This window comes from Equus caballus, chromosome 4 (assembly GCF_041296265.1).
Source record: "Equus caballus isolate H_3958 breed thoroughbred chromosome 4, TB-T2T, whole genome shotgun sequence".
In the NCBI taxonomy this organism is placed as follows: domain Eukaryota; kingdom Metazoa; phylum Chordata; class Mammalia; order Perissodactyla; family Equidae; genus Equus; species Equus caballus.
This window is the reverse complement of record NC_091687.1, coordinates 110,122,760-110,138,052: the sequence shown is the minus strand read 5'-3', so window position 1 is coordinate 110,138,052 and position 15,293 is coordinate 110,122,760. Positions and strand designations below refer to the sequence as shown.

The following is a 15,293-nucleotide window of genomic DNA, read 5'->3' as shown; positions in this document are numbered from 1 at the left end:
TCAGTCTGGGCCTCCGTGTTGGATGGTGTTGCGCTGTGGGGTCTTTGGATGCAGTTTTCCTCAACAAGCCTACATATAAATTTAACTGATGTGTCTGCACTGCCGTGTGACTGGAGTCCCGGAGTGCCAGCTGCTGGACGGAGCGGCCAGTGCTCCCTCACACGCCCTTGTTTTCCAGCTGCTTCCGTAGGTGACAAGCGTTTTAAAGCAGGAAAACAAATATAATAAATATACTGCATCTTATTAAGATGTGTAATTTTATTCTGAGGAAACATAAATTATGTTTTGTATTATATGACTTTAAGAGCCCACATTAGGTTTTATGATTCATTTGCCAGGTTTTTAAATGTTTTCACAACACTGGTGACGGAACTTCAGCTACAAATAAAATGGTGTAAATAAAGACCTTGCTATCTCTAAATTATGGATGTTAAAGATTTGAAATGTTTTGTACTTTAATTATTTTTATTTCTTATACTCTTTTCTTTTATATTGATATCTTGCCTACATTTTAAATAAATGTACTTTTGAACTTAGAATTGAGTGATCCTTTGTTATTCCATGTATTTTGCGTAATTTATATGATTTGCATCAAACTGGATCACATTTTAAGTAATTTCAAGGCAAAATATTTTCTAGTAAATTTTCTCCTAAAGAAATAATTTCTAGAAGGCAGCCATTCTCTATCAATGTAATAAATAAACCCCCGGGCAGAGGTGTACTCAAAATATTTAGCAATCACTACAACACGGCACCAACCGGTCAGAAGCATTAATAGCACAAAACCTGTATCCGTCCTGCTCTGTTCCAGATCTGGTTCTAATGCTCTTCCTGTTGAGTTGTAGGTACAAAAGAATAATTGAAGACCACTGTCTTATCAGGGCAATAACCACTGATGTATTAATGACTACGAATATGCTAATGCATTTAATATAATAACATAATTGCTGTATTAATGTCAGTGTATTTAGTATGTTTGTGATCAGTACTGTCACAGACCTTCAGATCTGGTCCCACATCACTGTGCTCATCAGGTATGTTCCTGGAACACTGAGTTTATTTCCATAACAATTTCTGAAATGTCTTCCCAGAAATATTTGTGATCTACTCGAGAGCTTATTTTTTAATTGCAGAGTCTCTACCACTATATCTGGAACACAGCTTAGGTGGAGCAGGTGTATTGAAAACATTAACACAGAGTGCGTTCCCCGTCGTGGGAACTCTCAGCGTTCACATAGGCCTTGGGTGTTGCTCACACAGTCAAGACAGCAGTACTTACGTGTTTCTCCCAACTCTGCAGGGACAGGACGACTGGAGCTATTTCTACAAATGGAAAGGAAATCACACAATTTCACAGTTTTAAAGAAAGGATCAGAATGTTCCACATTATCCATCCCCTATGTGACCTTGACCTGTGGTTTTCACAGTGATCCATCTGATTGCCATGTGGGAACACCTTCAGTCTTATCAACACGACTGATTTATATTATTTATTGTCTACGGGAAACATTTATCTGTTAAGCTCTTTGAAATACGTCCTAACAACAATTTTTTTCAGATGTACTACATGCTGGCACTTACTTGTGTTTTCAGCAAACTGTCCCTCAGATGTGTCTGCTTCTAAGTCATACTTCTGTACCTAAGCAAACTCAGAGAGAATTATCTGCGAAACTGACCTTTTCCCCTCATGTACCACAGGTGAATTAGCATTGCTATGAAATATCTTGGATTCTGTAAAATCCCCTAGAAGTGCAGAAGAGTTCCTAAGTTGGAACAAAGTTTTGATTGCAGAGTATTCAGAATAGTGCCCTGCTGCTTACACCTTGACGGAAAGTGAAGACGATGGAATCAGCGGGCCTTCTGGGGGGAGTGTGATGCGTCTGCTCAGTCTTCAGTGGAGACGGGGCGTTTGTTTAACCAACACGCAAGTATGACTGATTTGATTAACCTTTCAAGTAGTGCTTTTTTCCAAAAGCTGCCAAGAAATAATCCTTAAGAACTCCAGGAGCTGTCTACAGCCAACTGGCCTGCACAGCTGCTAAGCACTGATTTGGTGGCTCAGAGGAAGTTAGATATGAACATGTAAGAATAAAGATTTCAAGTAAATCCTTCTTAGAGAAGTTGATTAGAGTAGAAAAATTATTTCTCATGAGAAAAAGAAGTCTCTTTTTCGCGTACACCTCTTGTTTTGTCTGGCTGAGGCTTGTTTAATAGAAATATGATATGAACCACGCATGTAATTTTAAAATGTCTAGTAACCACAGTAAAAAAGTGTTTAAAAATTAATTTTTATACTTATTTAACACAATATATTGAAAATACTGTTTTAGCTACAAGTAATATTTTTAAAAATGATTGAGATAGCTTTACTTTTTGTTTTGGTGCTAAGTGTTTAAAATCCACTGTGTGTTTTACACTGGGAGCACATCTCAATTCTGACAATAAATTTTCCTTGGAAATGTTTTATCTGTATTGAGATTTCATGCCGCTTACAGTTTAAAAGGTAGATTGGCATACCCATTATTCTAAGCGTTAGTGTGTTCCAGTGACTGCATTGGGGTCAGTCTTTAAGTTAATGTTAAATAAGATTGAAAATTCCACTCCTTGCTTGCACTAGGCATGTTTCACGTGCTCGGTGACCAGCTGGAGGTGGTCATGCTCGAGGAGAGGAAAGGGCCAGCTGTGCCGTCTCCCTTTGTTAACAGACAAGGATGGCAGGAAGTGCGAGTGCCGGTCAGGAAGGTGTGTATAGTCCATCCAAATAGTTCCACGACTGCTTCTCCATGGAGAATAATTAAAATTACATTTCCCTACTACCTGATAGATCACAAAAGGTGTGGTTTTATCTGTGTGGGTGCTAGGCATTGAGAGGAAATGTGGAAGAAATAATGAGTATCCTAGCGCCCTAGGTAGGAGTTTACAGTCTCATCAGGAAAAGGTAAGCAACATGTCTTAATCCTGCAAATATTTGGTAATTTAAGAAAAAAATACTTGAGTAGTAATAATTGTACAACGCTATTTTCTTTAAATATTGTAGCATAGAAAAGGACAAGGCTGATGAGAGAATTGTAGCCTCAGCTCTTTAAACCCAGGTGCTTCTCAGTTCCCTGTGAAGCTGTCCCAAGTTACTCAGTTTTGTTGAATTAAGTGTGCAATTAAGGTCTATATTTGTGGGGAGTCCAGCTACCTCCTGCACACCTTCCAGTGAACGGCAACGTGTCCCAAGTGAACTTCTGTCTCCCACCACCCACTCACTCATCTTCCAAGCCTCCTGTGTTTGTCGCACTTGACAGCATTGGCCACCTCCCTCGCTGCTGCAGCTGAAAACACCTCCTCTGCGACTGCCCCCTCTCCACCTTCCAGACGTGCCTTGTGTAGCTTGCTCACTCCCTGGCAGAAGTGTTCGCGTCTCTCCATCCCCATCATCGCCAGGCTCTGTCCTTCCCTCTCAGAAATCTGAGCCAGGTTCTTAAGTTGCCTCCCTGCCCCCCGTCTTCCCTGTCCAGTCACCCTCCGTGCTGTTGCATGAGGGATTTTTCTGAAATAGGATTCTGCTTGTCACATTCCTGCTAAAAAGAACAAAGTACCCAAGTTGTGATGTTTCAAACCTTTCTTGATCTCTTGTCACATCCGCATCCCAGCCCCTCATTCCCATTATTCACAGAATTGCTTGCTGCTGCTCCTGTTAGGGTAGCTCCTTGTCCTCCCTGGCAGGCTTGCCCGCTCACTAAGACCGTGAAGCCTTTTCTGATCTGCCCGGCTTCATGTGTAGTGTCCTCCTCTTTGCAGCCTCAGCCTCTGATCCAGTGCAATAAATGCTGTGGAGACGAGTCGTTACTTTCTGCAACCTGTTTCTCCACTGCTGGGAGAAAGCACAAGCTACGAAAGAAAACAAGTTGGAGCACGTCAAAGTTAAAAACTTGTGTGCATCAAAAGACACACTCAACAGGGTAAAGAGACAACCCATAGAATGAGAGAAAATATTTGTAAATCATGTATCTGATAAGGGGCTAACATCTAGAATATATAAAGAAGTCCTACAACTCAACAACAAAACAACCTGATTAAAAAATGGGTGAAAGAATAGACATTATTCCAAAGAAGATACATGATGGCCAAGAAGCACATGAAAAGATGCTCAACATGGTAATCTTTAGGGAAAAGCAAATCAAAGCCACATGAGATACACTTCAATCCCATTAGGATGGCTACTATCCAAAAAAGAAAAAAAACCCAAAAAACAAAATAGGAAGCGTTGGAGAGGATGTGGAGAAATTGGAAACTTTGTGTATTGGAGGGAATGTAAAATGGCCTAGCCGCTATGGAAAACAGTATGGAGGTTCCTCAAAATTTTAAAGTAGAATTACTTAATCTGGAAATTCCACTTCTGGGTATATACCCAAAAGAATTGAAAGCAAGCTCTCCACAAGACATTTATATATCCATGTTCATGGCAGCACTTTTCACAATAGCCGAAAGTTGGAAGCAACTCAGGTGTCCGTCCATGGATGAATGGATAAGCAAAATGTATACACATACACTGGAACATTATTCAGCCTTAAAAAGGAAGGAGATTCTGACACATGCTACAACACGGATGAAGCTTGAGGACATGGAGTGAACAGCCACACAGAAAAGGACAGACACTGTGTGATTCCACTTGCATTAGGACCCTAGAGTCATCAAATTCAGAGACAAAGTAGGATGGTGGGGGCGGGGGGCTGGGGGAGGGGAACGGGGAGTCAGTGTTGAATGAGCATAGAGTTTCAGTTTGCAAGATGAAAACAATTCTGGAGATGGACAGTGGCTGCACAAGTGGGACTGTACTTCATGCCACTTAATTGTACACTTAAGAATGGCCAATATGGTAAATTTTATATTATGTGTATTTCCCCACAGTTTTTAAAAAAGACAAAGGAGCTGAAGAACACTAGGTTAGTGAGTGGTGAGGAGGTTGGGAAGAAAGATACTGTTGTGAGCTCGGTCTCGGGTCTTTCGCAGGACTTCATTGAACGCTCTAACCAAGTGTTCACAACCCCAAATCCACATACAGGATTACATGATAGGCAATATCTCTCTCTGTGTGTGCGTGTTTTTCTGTGACTGAAAATGTTTTTGACCTAGGGAAGATTAAAAATTTACTGTGTTAAAAAAAAACAGACACAGGATGGAGAAGCACTTCAGGAGTGACAGAATGAGGACCTCTGTCCGCTTCTCCACGAGAACACAGGCATAAATGATCAAAATCCACATTTGCAGACCTTGGAAGGCTGCCTGCGCTGTCCACTGAGCCGTGTAGGTTTGGGTTTAGGTTTCGAAGCTCCAGGACTTCTGAGGTTACGCCGTCTGTGTCATTTTGGCCAGGGTGACATATCTTCCTTGTAAGGAAAGGGAGGCAGGCAAGGGACTTGCAGAGACGTGCAGTTTCCTTCTCTGTTGCTCATGCCAATCCCCCAGGTGAGGAGAGGAAGCCCTGCCTGGACTGGAGCAGCGCAGGCACCAGAGCAAAGAGGGTCAGGGTGCCCGAGGTGTGAGACGGAAAGCCTGTCACAGAAGAACGCATCGTTAGGAGTGTGGCACGTGAATCGCAAGGCTCCGTTGTGTAACTTAGATGTCGTCGTCGTGTGTGTTCTCCGGAGTGAGTGGCAGTGGTTTGGAGCTGGTCCGTTGGCCCCGGGAAAGGAGGAAAGGCCGGTGCCTTAGGAAGTGGGTTCTGAAGTCAGGATGTAAAGGTGATGTTTTCTCAGCTAAGTGAAAGCAAGAGAAACACTCCCACGAGAATCTAATTTTTAAACAAGCTGCTAGACGAGGCGGCTTGAGTCGGGAGGGGAGAGAAAGATGGCGTGAACTCAAACATGCACATCCCATGTGCAGTGTCATGACTTACAGTGCCTGAAGAACCACACACAACAAGAAGTGCCGGTCGCCCCATCGTAGTGGTCCACACCCCTGAGGGCGGCACAGCCCCGCAGCAGGCGTGTCACAGGGCAGGGCCTCCCGCTTGGGCCCCTGTAGCTGCTGCTGCTGGCTTCACGGGGACAGGCCCATCACAAGGAGTTGGGCTCATGCTCCCGGGGCTGCCACCCACCTTACACTGACCCTCCACAGCTCCGGGCCTCCCTCCTGTTATTAGGCAAAGAAGAGGTGAGTCCACTTTCTGCTCCTGGACAAAGAGAAGGTCACGTTCCTCCCTGGGGATACGCGGTACCTACAGCAGAGCAGAAGGGTTTGCTGCAGAGGACGGCGCTGTCGCTCAGTCGTCCGAGACCCACCAGCACGTTTCCTAGGATGGCACATTTTACAGCCCAGAATTCTTTTTGATTAAAATAGCATTCGTATTTATGTCCCATGTCACACAGCGTTGATGTAATAAGCAGAATGTTAACATGGATGCAAATATGTCTAAATGGGAACTTATTCCTCCCTAACAATGGGCTGAAGTCTAATCGCCACCGAAGCAGAGCGGACGTCTAGCTGGGGTGTTGCATGTGTCTGGTTTTATTTGGTCGGTGGAAGCAAGAGAAAGAGACGGGACTTGACCTCAGCCGCCTGCTCCTCATCTATGGCTGTGTCCCTTCAGGGCTGCTTGCCCTTGGTGCTGCTGAGCACGGGCTGGGCTAACGCCTTGAGAGTCAGACTCAGTCGCCCCGACAGGGCCAACCCAGAGCCCAGAAGAAAGAGCCCGCGCTGGCCGGGCTTGGAGGGAGAGTCCTGGAGAATTCTGAGAGAATGAGGCCGCTGCCTTGCTGGGTAAGACATTGGGAAAAGATGGGATTTTTAAGAGGTTCTGAAGGTAAGTTCCCTTTGATATTTTGTGACATCTTTAATGAAGACTCACAGATCCGTCTTAAGAACAACAATAGGACAGTGCTGCCTTGTCTTTGGGGACACACAGTGACATCAAGAGAGGGCAGGTGTGCCCACTGGGTTACATCTTGAGTGCGACCTTCCAGGATTTTGGACCTAAACTCCAATACAGCTGCACCTCATCCTAACTCACCATGAACACGACCAGCATATGCCTTGTGACACAGAACCCCGCCCCCCCAACCCCGGGTTTCGAGTCCCCGTCAGCCGCCAGGGGACAACACAGTGCGTTTCTGAGCAAACCGCTTACCAACAGGTGTGCCTGGAGATAGCGGCGTGCTGGGGACACTAAAGGGTGCAATTTTATATTGATACGGATTTACAACTGTTACAGTTTTATTTGAGCACTATTTGTACACTTCCATCTACAAACCTTCCCAAGCAATATTTTTTTCCTTCGGATGGGATTTAATTGCAGCACCTGATGCTGGGGAGACAAAGTCGTGAATGGAGCACATAGCGCCTCCCCTGGACTTTCTTTTTTGCAATCCCACTTGTCCTGATATTTTTGAGTTGGGATTTGTTTATCGTTGGTAAACTATTTTTCGTGTGTATGCAAAATGTTTGGTTTTATTTCAATTTACTCCTATTTTTTGATTTTTCCTAATACAGAAATTAGGTATGATTGTTATTATCATCATTCAGTACCATGAGGCAATGTAACGAAGATGATCCCAGTTGTCGACCGTGCCCAGTGACACTTCTCTTCCTTAGAATAATGTCTTATTGTATGGATTACTGCGAGAAGGAATGATGGCGTGCTGATTATGCTGGCGCCTTCATACTGCACACACACCCACACTGCATCTGTTTTCCCTGGGGAAACATTTGAACTTTTGAAAGCCCCTGCTTGTAAAATAAAGAACAAAGTTATTTTCTGAGTTTGGATACAATTGTCTCAGGGTTTAAGAGCTGGTGAGGAGTTTGCACAATTCATAGCCAAACTGAGTCTCATACAGTTGCAAAACTGCTTATTTGAAAATTAGCGGCTCCTGAAAATTAGCACCACTGTTACTGTGGGGATCAATGAGGGGCAGGACACAGGAGCAGCCCCTTTGGAGTAATACTGTAAGACGATGCACAGAAGGGACAGCGGATGGCGAACATGCTAGTCCCAAAGATAGTTGCGTCCTGGAGTTTGGACACAGATTGACGAGTTCACAGATACTAGTTAACTCTCATTTAACAGCCCTAGTTAGAAGCTGTGAAGGGAAGCACCTGCAAGGATATTGCCGTGCTGGAAAGAAGCACCGGACGAGATGACAGATTCAAACTATTGATGAGTAGCTTGGAACCAGTGAGACCTGGCGTGAGGGCAGAGACCCTGAAAAGGGCTGTAGGGGTCTTCTGAATGCTCCAAGATTTGGGCAATGCATGTTTCATGCACAGAAGCCCTCAAGTGAGGAAAGTTTGCCTGAGCTGACATTACCTGGTGTTTCCAAGACGGCAACTTGGTGGAGGGTATTGTGGTGTCAGGTGTCTGAGCTGCAGGTGACCTGGTAGAGGTTGTTCAGTCCTCAGGTGTCTGGGCTGCAGGTGTCCTGGTGGAGGTTGTGCTGCCATCAGGTGTCTGGGCTGTAGGTGACCCAGTGGAGGTTGTTCAGTCATCAGATGTCTGAGCTGCAGGTGCCCCGGTGCAGCTGAGCCATCACCAGGGGTCTGGGCAACCCCTCTCCACACAGATCCAGGAGCCCCCCCTCTTGTACCCTCAGCGTCCTCTGGGGCCTCTCCCAGAGGGTCTGGCGATGGAATCCAGGCACTTGTTCAAGCGAGGGACACGCAGCCCTGGTGAGAAGGGTGAATTCGCCCGAATGTATCTTGAGCACTTGCCCTAACACTCCAGCTGTTTCCTTACGCCAAACAGGCCCCTGCTAAGACTTGCTCACTGACAGCCACTGTGCTGTAGGGTCCGTGGGCATCTCAGCCTCCGCTGACCGCATCCCCGAGCAAGTCCTTGGTGAGCGGGGCATCTCCAAACTTCTCCTCACTGGAGCTCTGGCCTCCAAGCTGTGCCAATGCCGCGCGCTCCCGGAGCTCCATCGGTCCCTCCCTGCACTGCTCTAGGTGGGGAATGTCCTCACCTCCTGCTCCAGGCTCCCTCGAGCTGCCACAGGCATATGTCATGCCTCCCACAGTGGCCTCCTAGGGGCCTCGGGAGTGTGGATCTCAGGATGCCAGGTCCCAGCTCCCGCAGGGCACTCAGAGTGTCGCCCGGCCGGACAACTGGCCCAGAGCTTTTCCTCTGCTGCCCTCTGCTGGCGGCTTCGAGACGCCCACCTGAGAAAGCAGTGAGGAGAAGCTCTCTCGCGAGAACCTGTGCAGAGGACGCTCCGCTGCACCCCCCATCTCCCCCCCCCCGCCCCCCGCCTCCGCGTGCCCACACCCCGACGGGCGTGGTAGGGACCGCCGCTGGGCGGGCTGCGACCCTGTGTCCCTAAGCGCCCCGGCCCGCCTCCCTGAGCAGCGACGCTGGCGGCCTCCTCGGAGCTCTGCTATCGGCTTGCAGGGCTGCCGCTGGGCCTGGCGTCCTGCCCCGTGGCTGCATGGGCTCTGTCCAGGCCACAGCGCCCGGCCCCCGTGGCATCCCCACCTGGGGCTCAGATCGCCTTCCTCTCGCAGTCAGTCTGCCGCACCTAGGGAGGCACCTGCTGTCCTTGGCGGGAAGCAGACAGAGACCAACACAGTGACAGGAGGGGAACACGCAGGCGCGGCTGAGGGCGCAGCCTGCCTTGCCGGGGAGCCACAGAAGCAGAGTTTCTCAGGGACCCTCTGGCCATCCAGTCACATTTGCCACCAACTGAAGCCCAAAAGTTCAGACAGCCTGCCCACGGTCACAGGTTTCCCGAACTTACAGCCCAGAGGAGAGGCCCCACCTCCAGTGCCCGGAAACCTGTCTTCCCAAAGATTGTTCAGGTTGTAGTTTAAAAAACTGCTGAAGTGCAAATTGTCAGACATTCTTCAAGCTCTTCTGCTTAAAAAAAAAAGGCAAAATGCTAGACGTTCTGAATGACCTTAACTTCAGTTTATTGTCTGAGGACTGCAGGCTGAGCGGTTCAGGAGTCTCCATCCTTGGCTCACGACATTGTCCTCTCTGAGTTACTGTCTCTGTTTCACAAAGGAGAGGACCTGGGATCCGAAAAGTCAGGCCACTTGCCCCAGGCTCCACAGCGGCCAGCAGAGAGGTAGGGAGCGCTCCCTCTGACTTCAAAGCCTGTGGCCTGACAGTGCGCCCGGTCTCTTGGCCCTCACTGCCTCTCCTCATTGGAGTCACCCTTTCCGGAAGGCCAGGTGACCAGACCTCTGGTCCAGGGCCAAGGGGCCACCTGGCTCCTCTGTGGAGCAGCGCCCAGTGTGTCAGGTGTAGCAGGTACCAAAACACCCTGCTGGTTGTACGTGCTGAGTCGTGTGCTGGGGAGCAGAACTGCGTCTGTCCGCAGGGTGCGGGGAGGTGGGAGGGTGTACACAGGAGCGTGGCCACGTTCCTGGTGCAGGGGCAGCCTCTGATGGGTCAGCAACGGATCTGCACCAGCGGCGAGCCGGCCACCCTCCCAGGTGACTTAAAGGGACTTCACTTTCCATGATTGGCAGGATATTTTGCTAAACCCAAGTTGTCATGAGTGAAGATGGCTTCCTTTTGACAAATGGGGCTTCTTTGAGGTGAAGATGAGGAAAACCGACTTAGATGGAAATGCCCATTTGGTGGTATTTGTTGTGTGTTTCTTTCAGGTGGTGGCCCCTGTAGGAATAGCCCGTCACTGTGATGAGGACACTGCCATCCGCTTCCCCAGGACACGGTGGCCAGGTCCTGTGATGGATGCTGCCCATCCTCCCCAGGACAGAATCTCCCCTCCGGAAGCTCTAGGTGAGCTGTGGGTGGGTCACTGGAAGGGGCTTCTCTTTGGGAGATTTGAGGAAATGGCTGTGGTGGGGCAGGAAGGAGTTTGTGGGAGGGTCCAAGGCGGCTGGAGAGGCAGGCGTATCAGCAGGCAGGGCCCCTCGGTTGCACCCCAATTCCCCCAGCCCTTGGCAGGGCCTTGTGCTGGCCCCCACACTCCACTGACTCCAGCTGCCTGGCCTCAGAGGCTCCTTGGCCGTGATGACCATGTGGGACTTTAGTGAGAGTGACCTGAACCCACCACCCCCACGGGACGCTCATCTTCTTCCATCTACTCTCCTCCAAATAAAGCAACGCTGTGCTTTGAGGAGGCAGAAGCAAGTCACAGAAACAAATTCAGCAGAAGAAAGTCTTACCACCACCAGATAAGAAAGCCACATTGCAGGTCCATCCTGGGTCCATAAGTGTTCGGCTGGCTCCGACGTCGCCTTGGTATCAGCTGACAATAGTGGTGGTACACATGGAGGCTTAAGGCCATGCATGCCATCCTGGGTGAAGGACAGTCAGCTTCTCATTATTGTCATCCGAGGTAGGCTGTGGACGCAGGTCTCCTGGAAAGAGTTGCTTTTGCCGCAGAACTGAAGTGGAAACGGAGGCTGTCTAGTGAGCCAGAACATGGACTTCCAGAATTCCACGTGATGCTGCCCTGCCCAGCCTGAGGTGGAATCCTGGGACAAGGACGTGGCCCCAGGGCCCAGAGGCCTGCAAACGCCCTCCCCTGGGGTCCCGCCTGAGCGCTTTCTGTGGCTGGGCATGAAGAGCGCTGTTTCTTCATGAAGCCCTCTCCCCCAGCAGGAGACGGGAGGGGAAATGAGGCAGAAAATGGCAGATGTGCTATTCTGGGTTGTCCCTCCAGCCACCCCGGAATCTCGGGAATGGCAGCCCTGCGGCTTCTACCCAGTGGCGGTGCTGGAGCTGCAGTGGGGGCCGTGGGTCCTCCCCACTCTGGGATCTTGGTCTCCAAGCTTGAGGGGTCTGCACGTGGGAGCCTGGGGGATGCAGAGGGATTCATGGGGAGGATGGAGGGAGTGGCGGCCCAGGGCCTGGGGCCTCTCCTGACCCCTCAGGGGCGGCTTCCCAGAGTCTCTCCCGCCCCTGCTCTTTCACAGCTTCCAAAGGGCTCGACACAGTTCTCACAGTCTTCACAACAGCCCATGCCGCCGTCAAGGCAGGTGTGTTACCCTATGTTACTGCGAGAAGGAGACCCAGAGAGGTCACGAGAGACTTGACAGGGACCCAAGGACAAGGCTGGGTGGGGCGGTGGCCCTGGACCCTCGCCAGGGGTCCCTCCCTTCCAGCGTGGCTCTGGCTTCCTGGCCTCCCCGCAGGGCGCTGTGCTGTGCCAGGTGGGAGGATGCGGCAGGTCAGGCTTTGCTGGTGTTGAGATGAAGCGTGGAAGGAACGACCTGTGGACCGGAAGGAAACAAAGTTCACCCCAAATTCACCAGTCCCTTCCTGTCTCCTCGTGGTTTTGGAGATTGTTGTGGCTGCTACTGGAGTTTGCCTTGTTTCTGGGGTTTTTTTTCCCAATTGTTTTATGGAGGTCCTAATGGTTTAGAACGTTGTGTAATTTCAGGTGTACATTATTATCGATCAGTTTCGGTATAGACTGCATCGTGCTCCTCCCCTCAGCCCGTGAGGCTGGGGAAGACCTCACGCACAGCCCGAGCCGGGCCCCAGAGGGTGATGTCAGCACAGAGCTAAAAAGCCAGGGTCCCAGTGTCAAGTCACTTTGCCTTTGTGAGCAGGGGTCATGGGCCTCCATCCCCCCGATGTTCTTTGCAAGGTGGAGTCGTCAGTGGGAGGTCTCGGTGAAGAAGATGGGTCAGTGGTTGGCTGCAGGCGAAGGTGGTGACTTGCCATCACATCTCCGGTCGTTTATCCGTGGTTGTCCTGTGCCTGGCACACGGCTTCATAAGGCATCAACATCACATAGAACAAAGCAGACAGGCCTCCAGAGTCACCCCTTTCTCTGTGAGACTCAGGGAAACACTGTTTTTCGTGCACAAGGAGGTTTCGGTCTAGCTAGGAAAATAAAACTGACTCAGAAAGCAACTAGTGGGCAAACATGATTACAGCTGATGTCACAGAGTACTTGTCCTCACCGCTGACGTCACAGAGGACTCGTCCTCACCACTGACGTCACGGAGTGCTCATCATTACTGCTGACATCATGGACACAAACGCCACTTGGCAGTCCAGGACAGGGCGTTGGCACTAAGCTGCAGACACCAGGCGGCGGGAGGGCTGCGTGCTGCTCTGGCCGAGTCTGGGTTGCTACAAGCAATCAGATTAGCATCAGCTGGTTGCTCAGGTCCAATTATCTGATATCCAGCCCGCTCTCCTGCTTGTCTTTAAGCTGCATTTTGCAATTTTCTGAAATTAAAAGGAAAGGCTTTCAGTTGCACACGTGAAGCCCTGACAGACACGGGAGAAGTTGCCTAGGGATCGAGGGAGAGCTGGGCCCACGGGCCTCTCACTGCCTGGCACTGTGCTAAGACCTGTTGAGAACCCCCAGAAGTATCTCGATTTTCCTGATCCTGGGCGCAGCTTTTTAGACCAGAGGTACTTTCATCTCAGCGGGAGATCACCATGCCTTGAGACCACGTCGAGCGGTGCATGGGGCCAATGAGGCCCTTTGGACAGATGGCTTCTTTGTGTGTTAGGGGCTCAGATGATCAGCATTGGGATTGTACTAGTTCTCTATTGCTGGGTAACAAATAACCTCAAATTTAGCAGCTTAACACAACACATATTTAATTATCTCAGTTTCTGAGGGTCAGGAGTCGGTGCGGCTTAGCCGTGTGGCTCAGGCTCAGGGTCTACCATGAGTTTGCAGTCGAGCTCCTGGCCGCGGCTGCAGCCATCGCAAAGCTGGTGGGGGCTGGGGCCCAGCTTCCAAGGTCACTTACATGGCTGTTGGCCAGAGGCCTCCGCCCCTCCCCACCTGCCCATCCTTAGGGCTACATGAGTGTCCCCACACGACTGCTGAGTCCCCAGAGTGAGTGATGGGGGCGGGGGAGATAGAGACAGAGGGATAACGATCTAGCCCCCACCGCAGAAGCCAGCGCCTTCTCCACCCTCCTCTGGGCAAAAGCATACCTTCACCCGTGGTCACATAGACCCATGTACAGCCAGCCCAGCAGGAAGGACAGACGGCATGCACAGCAGAGTGTGGGCAGAACACCCACCCTCACCCTCACCTCCGCTCCCTCTGAGAGTCCGTCACGGTGCAGGCGTGCGCTCCCCTCAGGCCCTTGAACCTGGGTCCCCACCTGGAGCACCTGTCCCAGGTGTTTGCAGACTCATCTCTCACCTCCTTCGGGCCTTTGCTTGAATGTCAGCCTTGCCATAGGGCTTTCTCTGACGCCCCTATTAAGAGGAACGCCCCCCAGCACGCCCGCCCCTTCCCATGCTTTGGTTCCCTCTGCACTCTCATCGTCCAATAAAGTAAACTGGTCTTCCATCTCCGCCTCCCTGAGCCGCCTCAGGCAGGGGTTTTGCCTGAGCCCCCTCCAGTCTCCGTCCTGGGCTGGCCCCGGTCGATCTCCCGCTGATCTCGGACTAGCTGCCCTGGGTGACAAGGGTGGTTGGGGTGCAAGGGTCACGCTGCATGCAGTAGGTCCTTGTGCATCTTCATTTTATTATAAAATTGGGTGATAAAGGCAAAGTCTGTGTGTAGCAGGTGCTTGTTAGACTTGAGCTACACCTCCTCCTCTCCCAACAGTGTCAATCATGCTGAGACCCCAGCGACCCTGGGAAATTGCTCCCTCGTTTTTGCACCACCTCTGGGGGGACATGTCTCATCTCCCTGCCATAGTGCCTTCCCAATGGTAGCTTTCCAGAAACCCCACACCCACCCCTCCGACCCCGGGGTGGGGAGGCGACGCCCCTGCCCTCACTCCTGGGTGGTGAGGCCTGCGTTCTGGCAGTGCTGGGTGGGAAGCAGGTGGGGCAGCGTCCCCCAGGACCTCGGGCCCCCAGGGGGAGGGGGACTCCGTGTGTGTGAAGCTTTCAATTTCCCTTCTCATAAGGGAAGGGCAGCCTGACATTTCCCGAGGACCCTCAGTCCTCCCCTGAGGGGCCTCAGGAGGCTTCTATTCACATAAAGGATGGTGGGGTGCCAGGGGTGGGTAACTGGCTGCTTCTGGGCTGCTGGGCTGCGAGCTCCAGCTTCCCTTGGTGAGCTGAGCCGGCTGCGGCTCCCCTGCGGTCCGCGCTCTTCCTGGGCAGAGGAGAACGGAGGCTGATCATAAAGCCAAGGCCAGAGAGAGCTGCCGGGGCACACGAGGCCGGGCTGGGAAGGAGGGCGTGTGTGCACATGTGAGTGTATGCATGTGTGTGCACAGGTGTTCAAGGGTGTGTGCACCCACCCACGTGTGAGAGGGTGTGCCTGCGTGTGTGCACGTGTGCATGCATGCATGTGTGAGAGGGTGTGCCTGCATATGTGTACGTGTGCACGCATGCACGTGTGAACATGTCCATGAGTGTGTGTGTGTTTGCCTGTGTATGTAGAGTGTGGCAGTCGCGG

The 15,293-nt window shown here is 50.8% G+C and overlaps 1 protein-coding gene across 6 annotated transcripts in view; it reads left to right on the top strand.

Moving 5' to 3' along the window:
* PAXIP1 (PAX interacting protein 1) overlaps positions 1-539 on the top strand; it is a 59,737-nt gene extending 59,198 nt beyond the window's left edge. For 3 of the 6 annotated variants that reach the window (XM_023640060.2, XM_023640059.2, XM_070265313.1), the window contains one exon: positions 74-539. In XM_023640060.2, coding sequence (XP_023495828.1) covers positions 74-89 — 16 coding nt within the window. In that variant the 3' untranslated portion in view covers positions 90-539. The remainder of the gene's footprint in view (positions 1-73) is intronic. The other 3 variants (XM_070265314.1, XM_070265311.1, XM_070265312.1) reach the window with 1 other exon arrangement.
* The last annotated feature ends 14,754 nt before the right edge of the window (positions 540-15,293 follow it).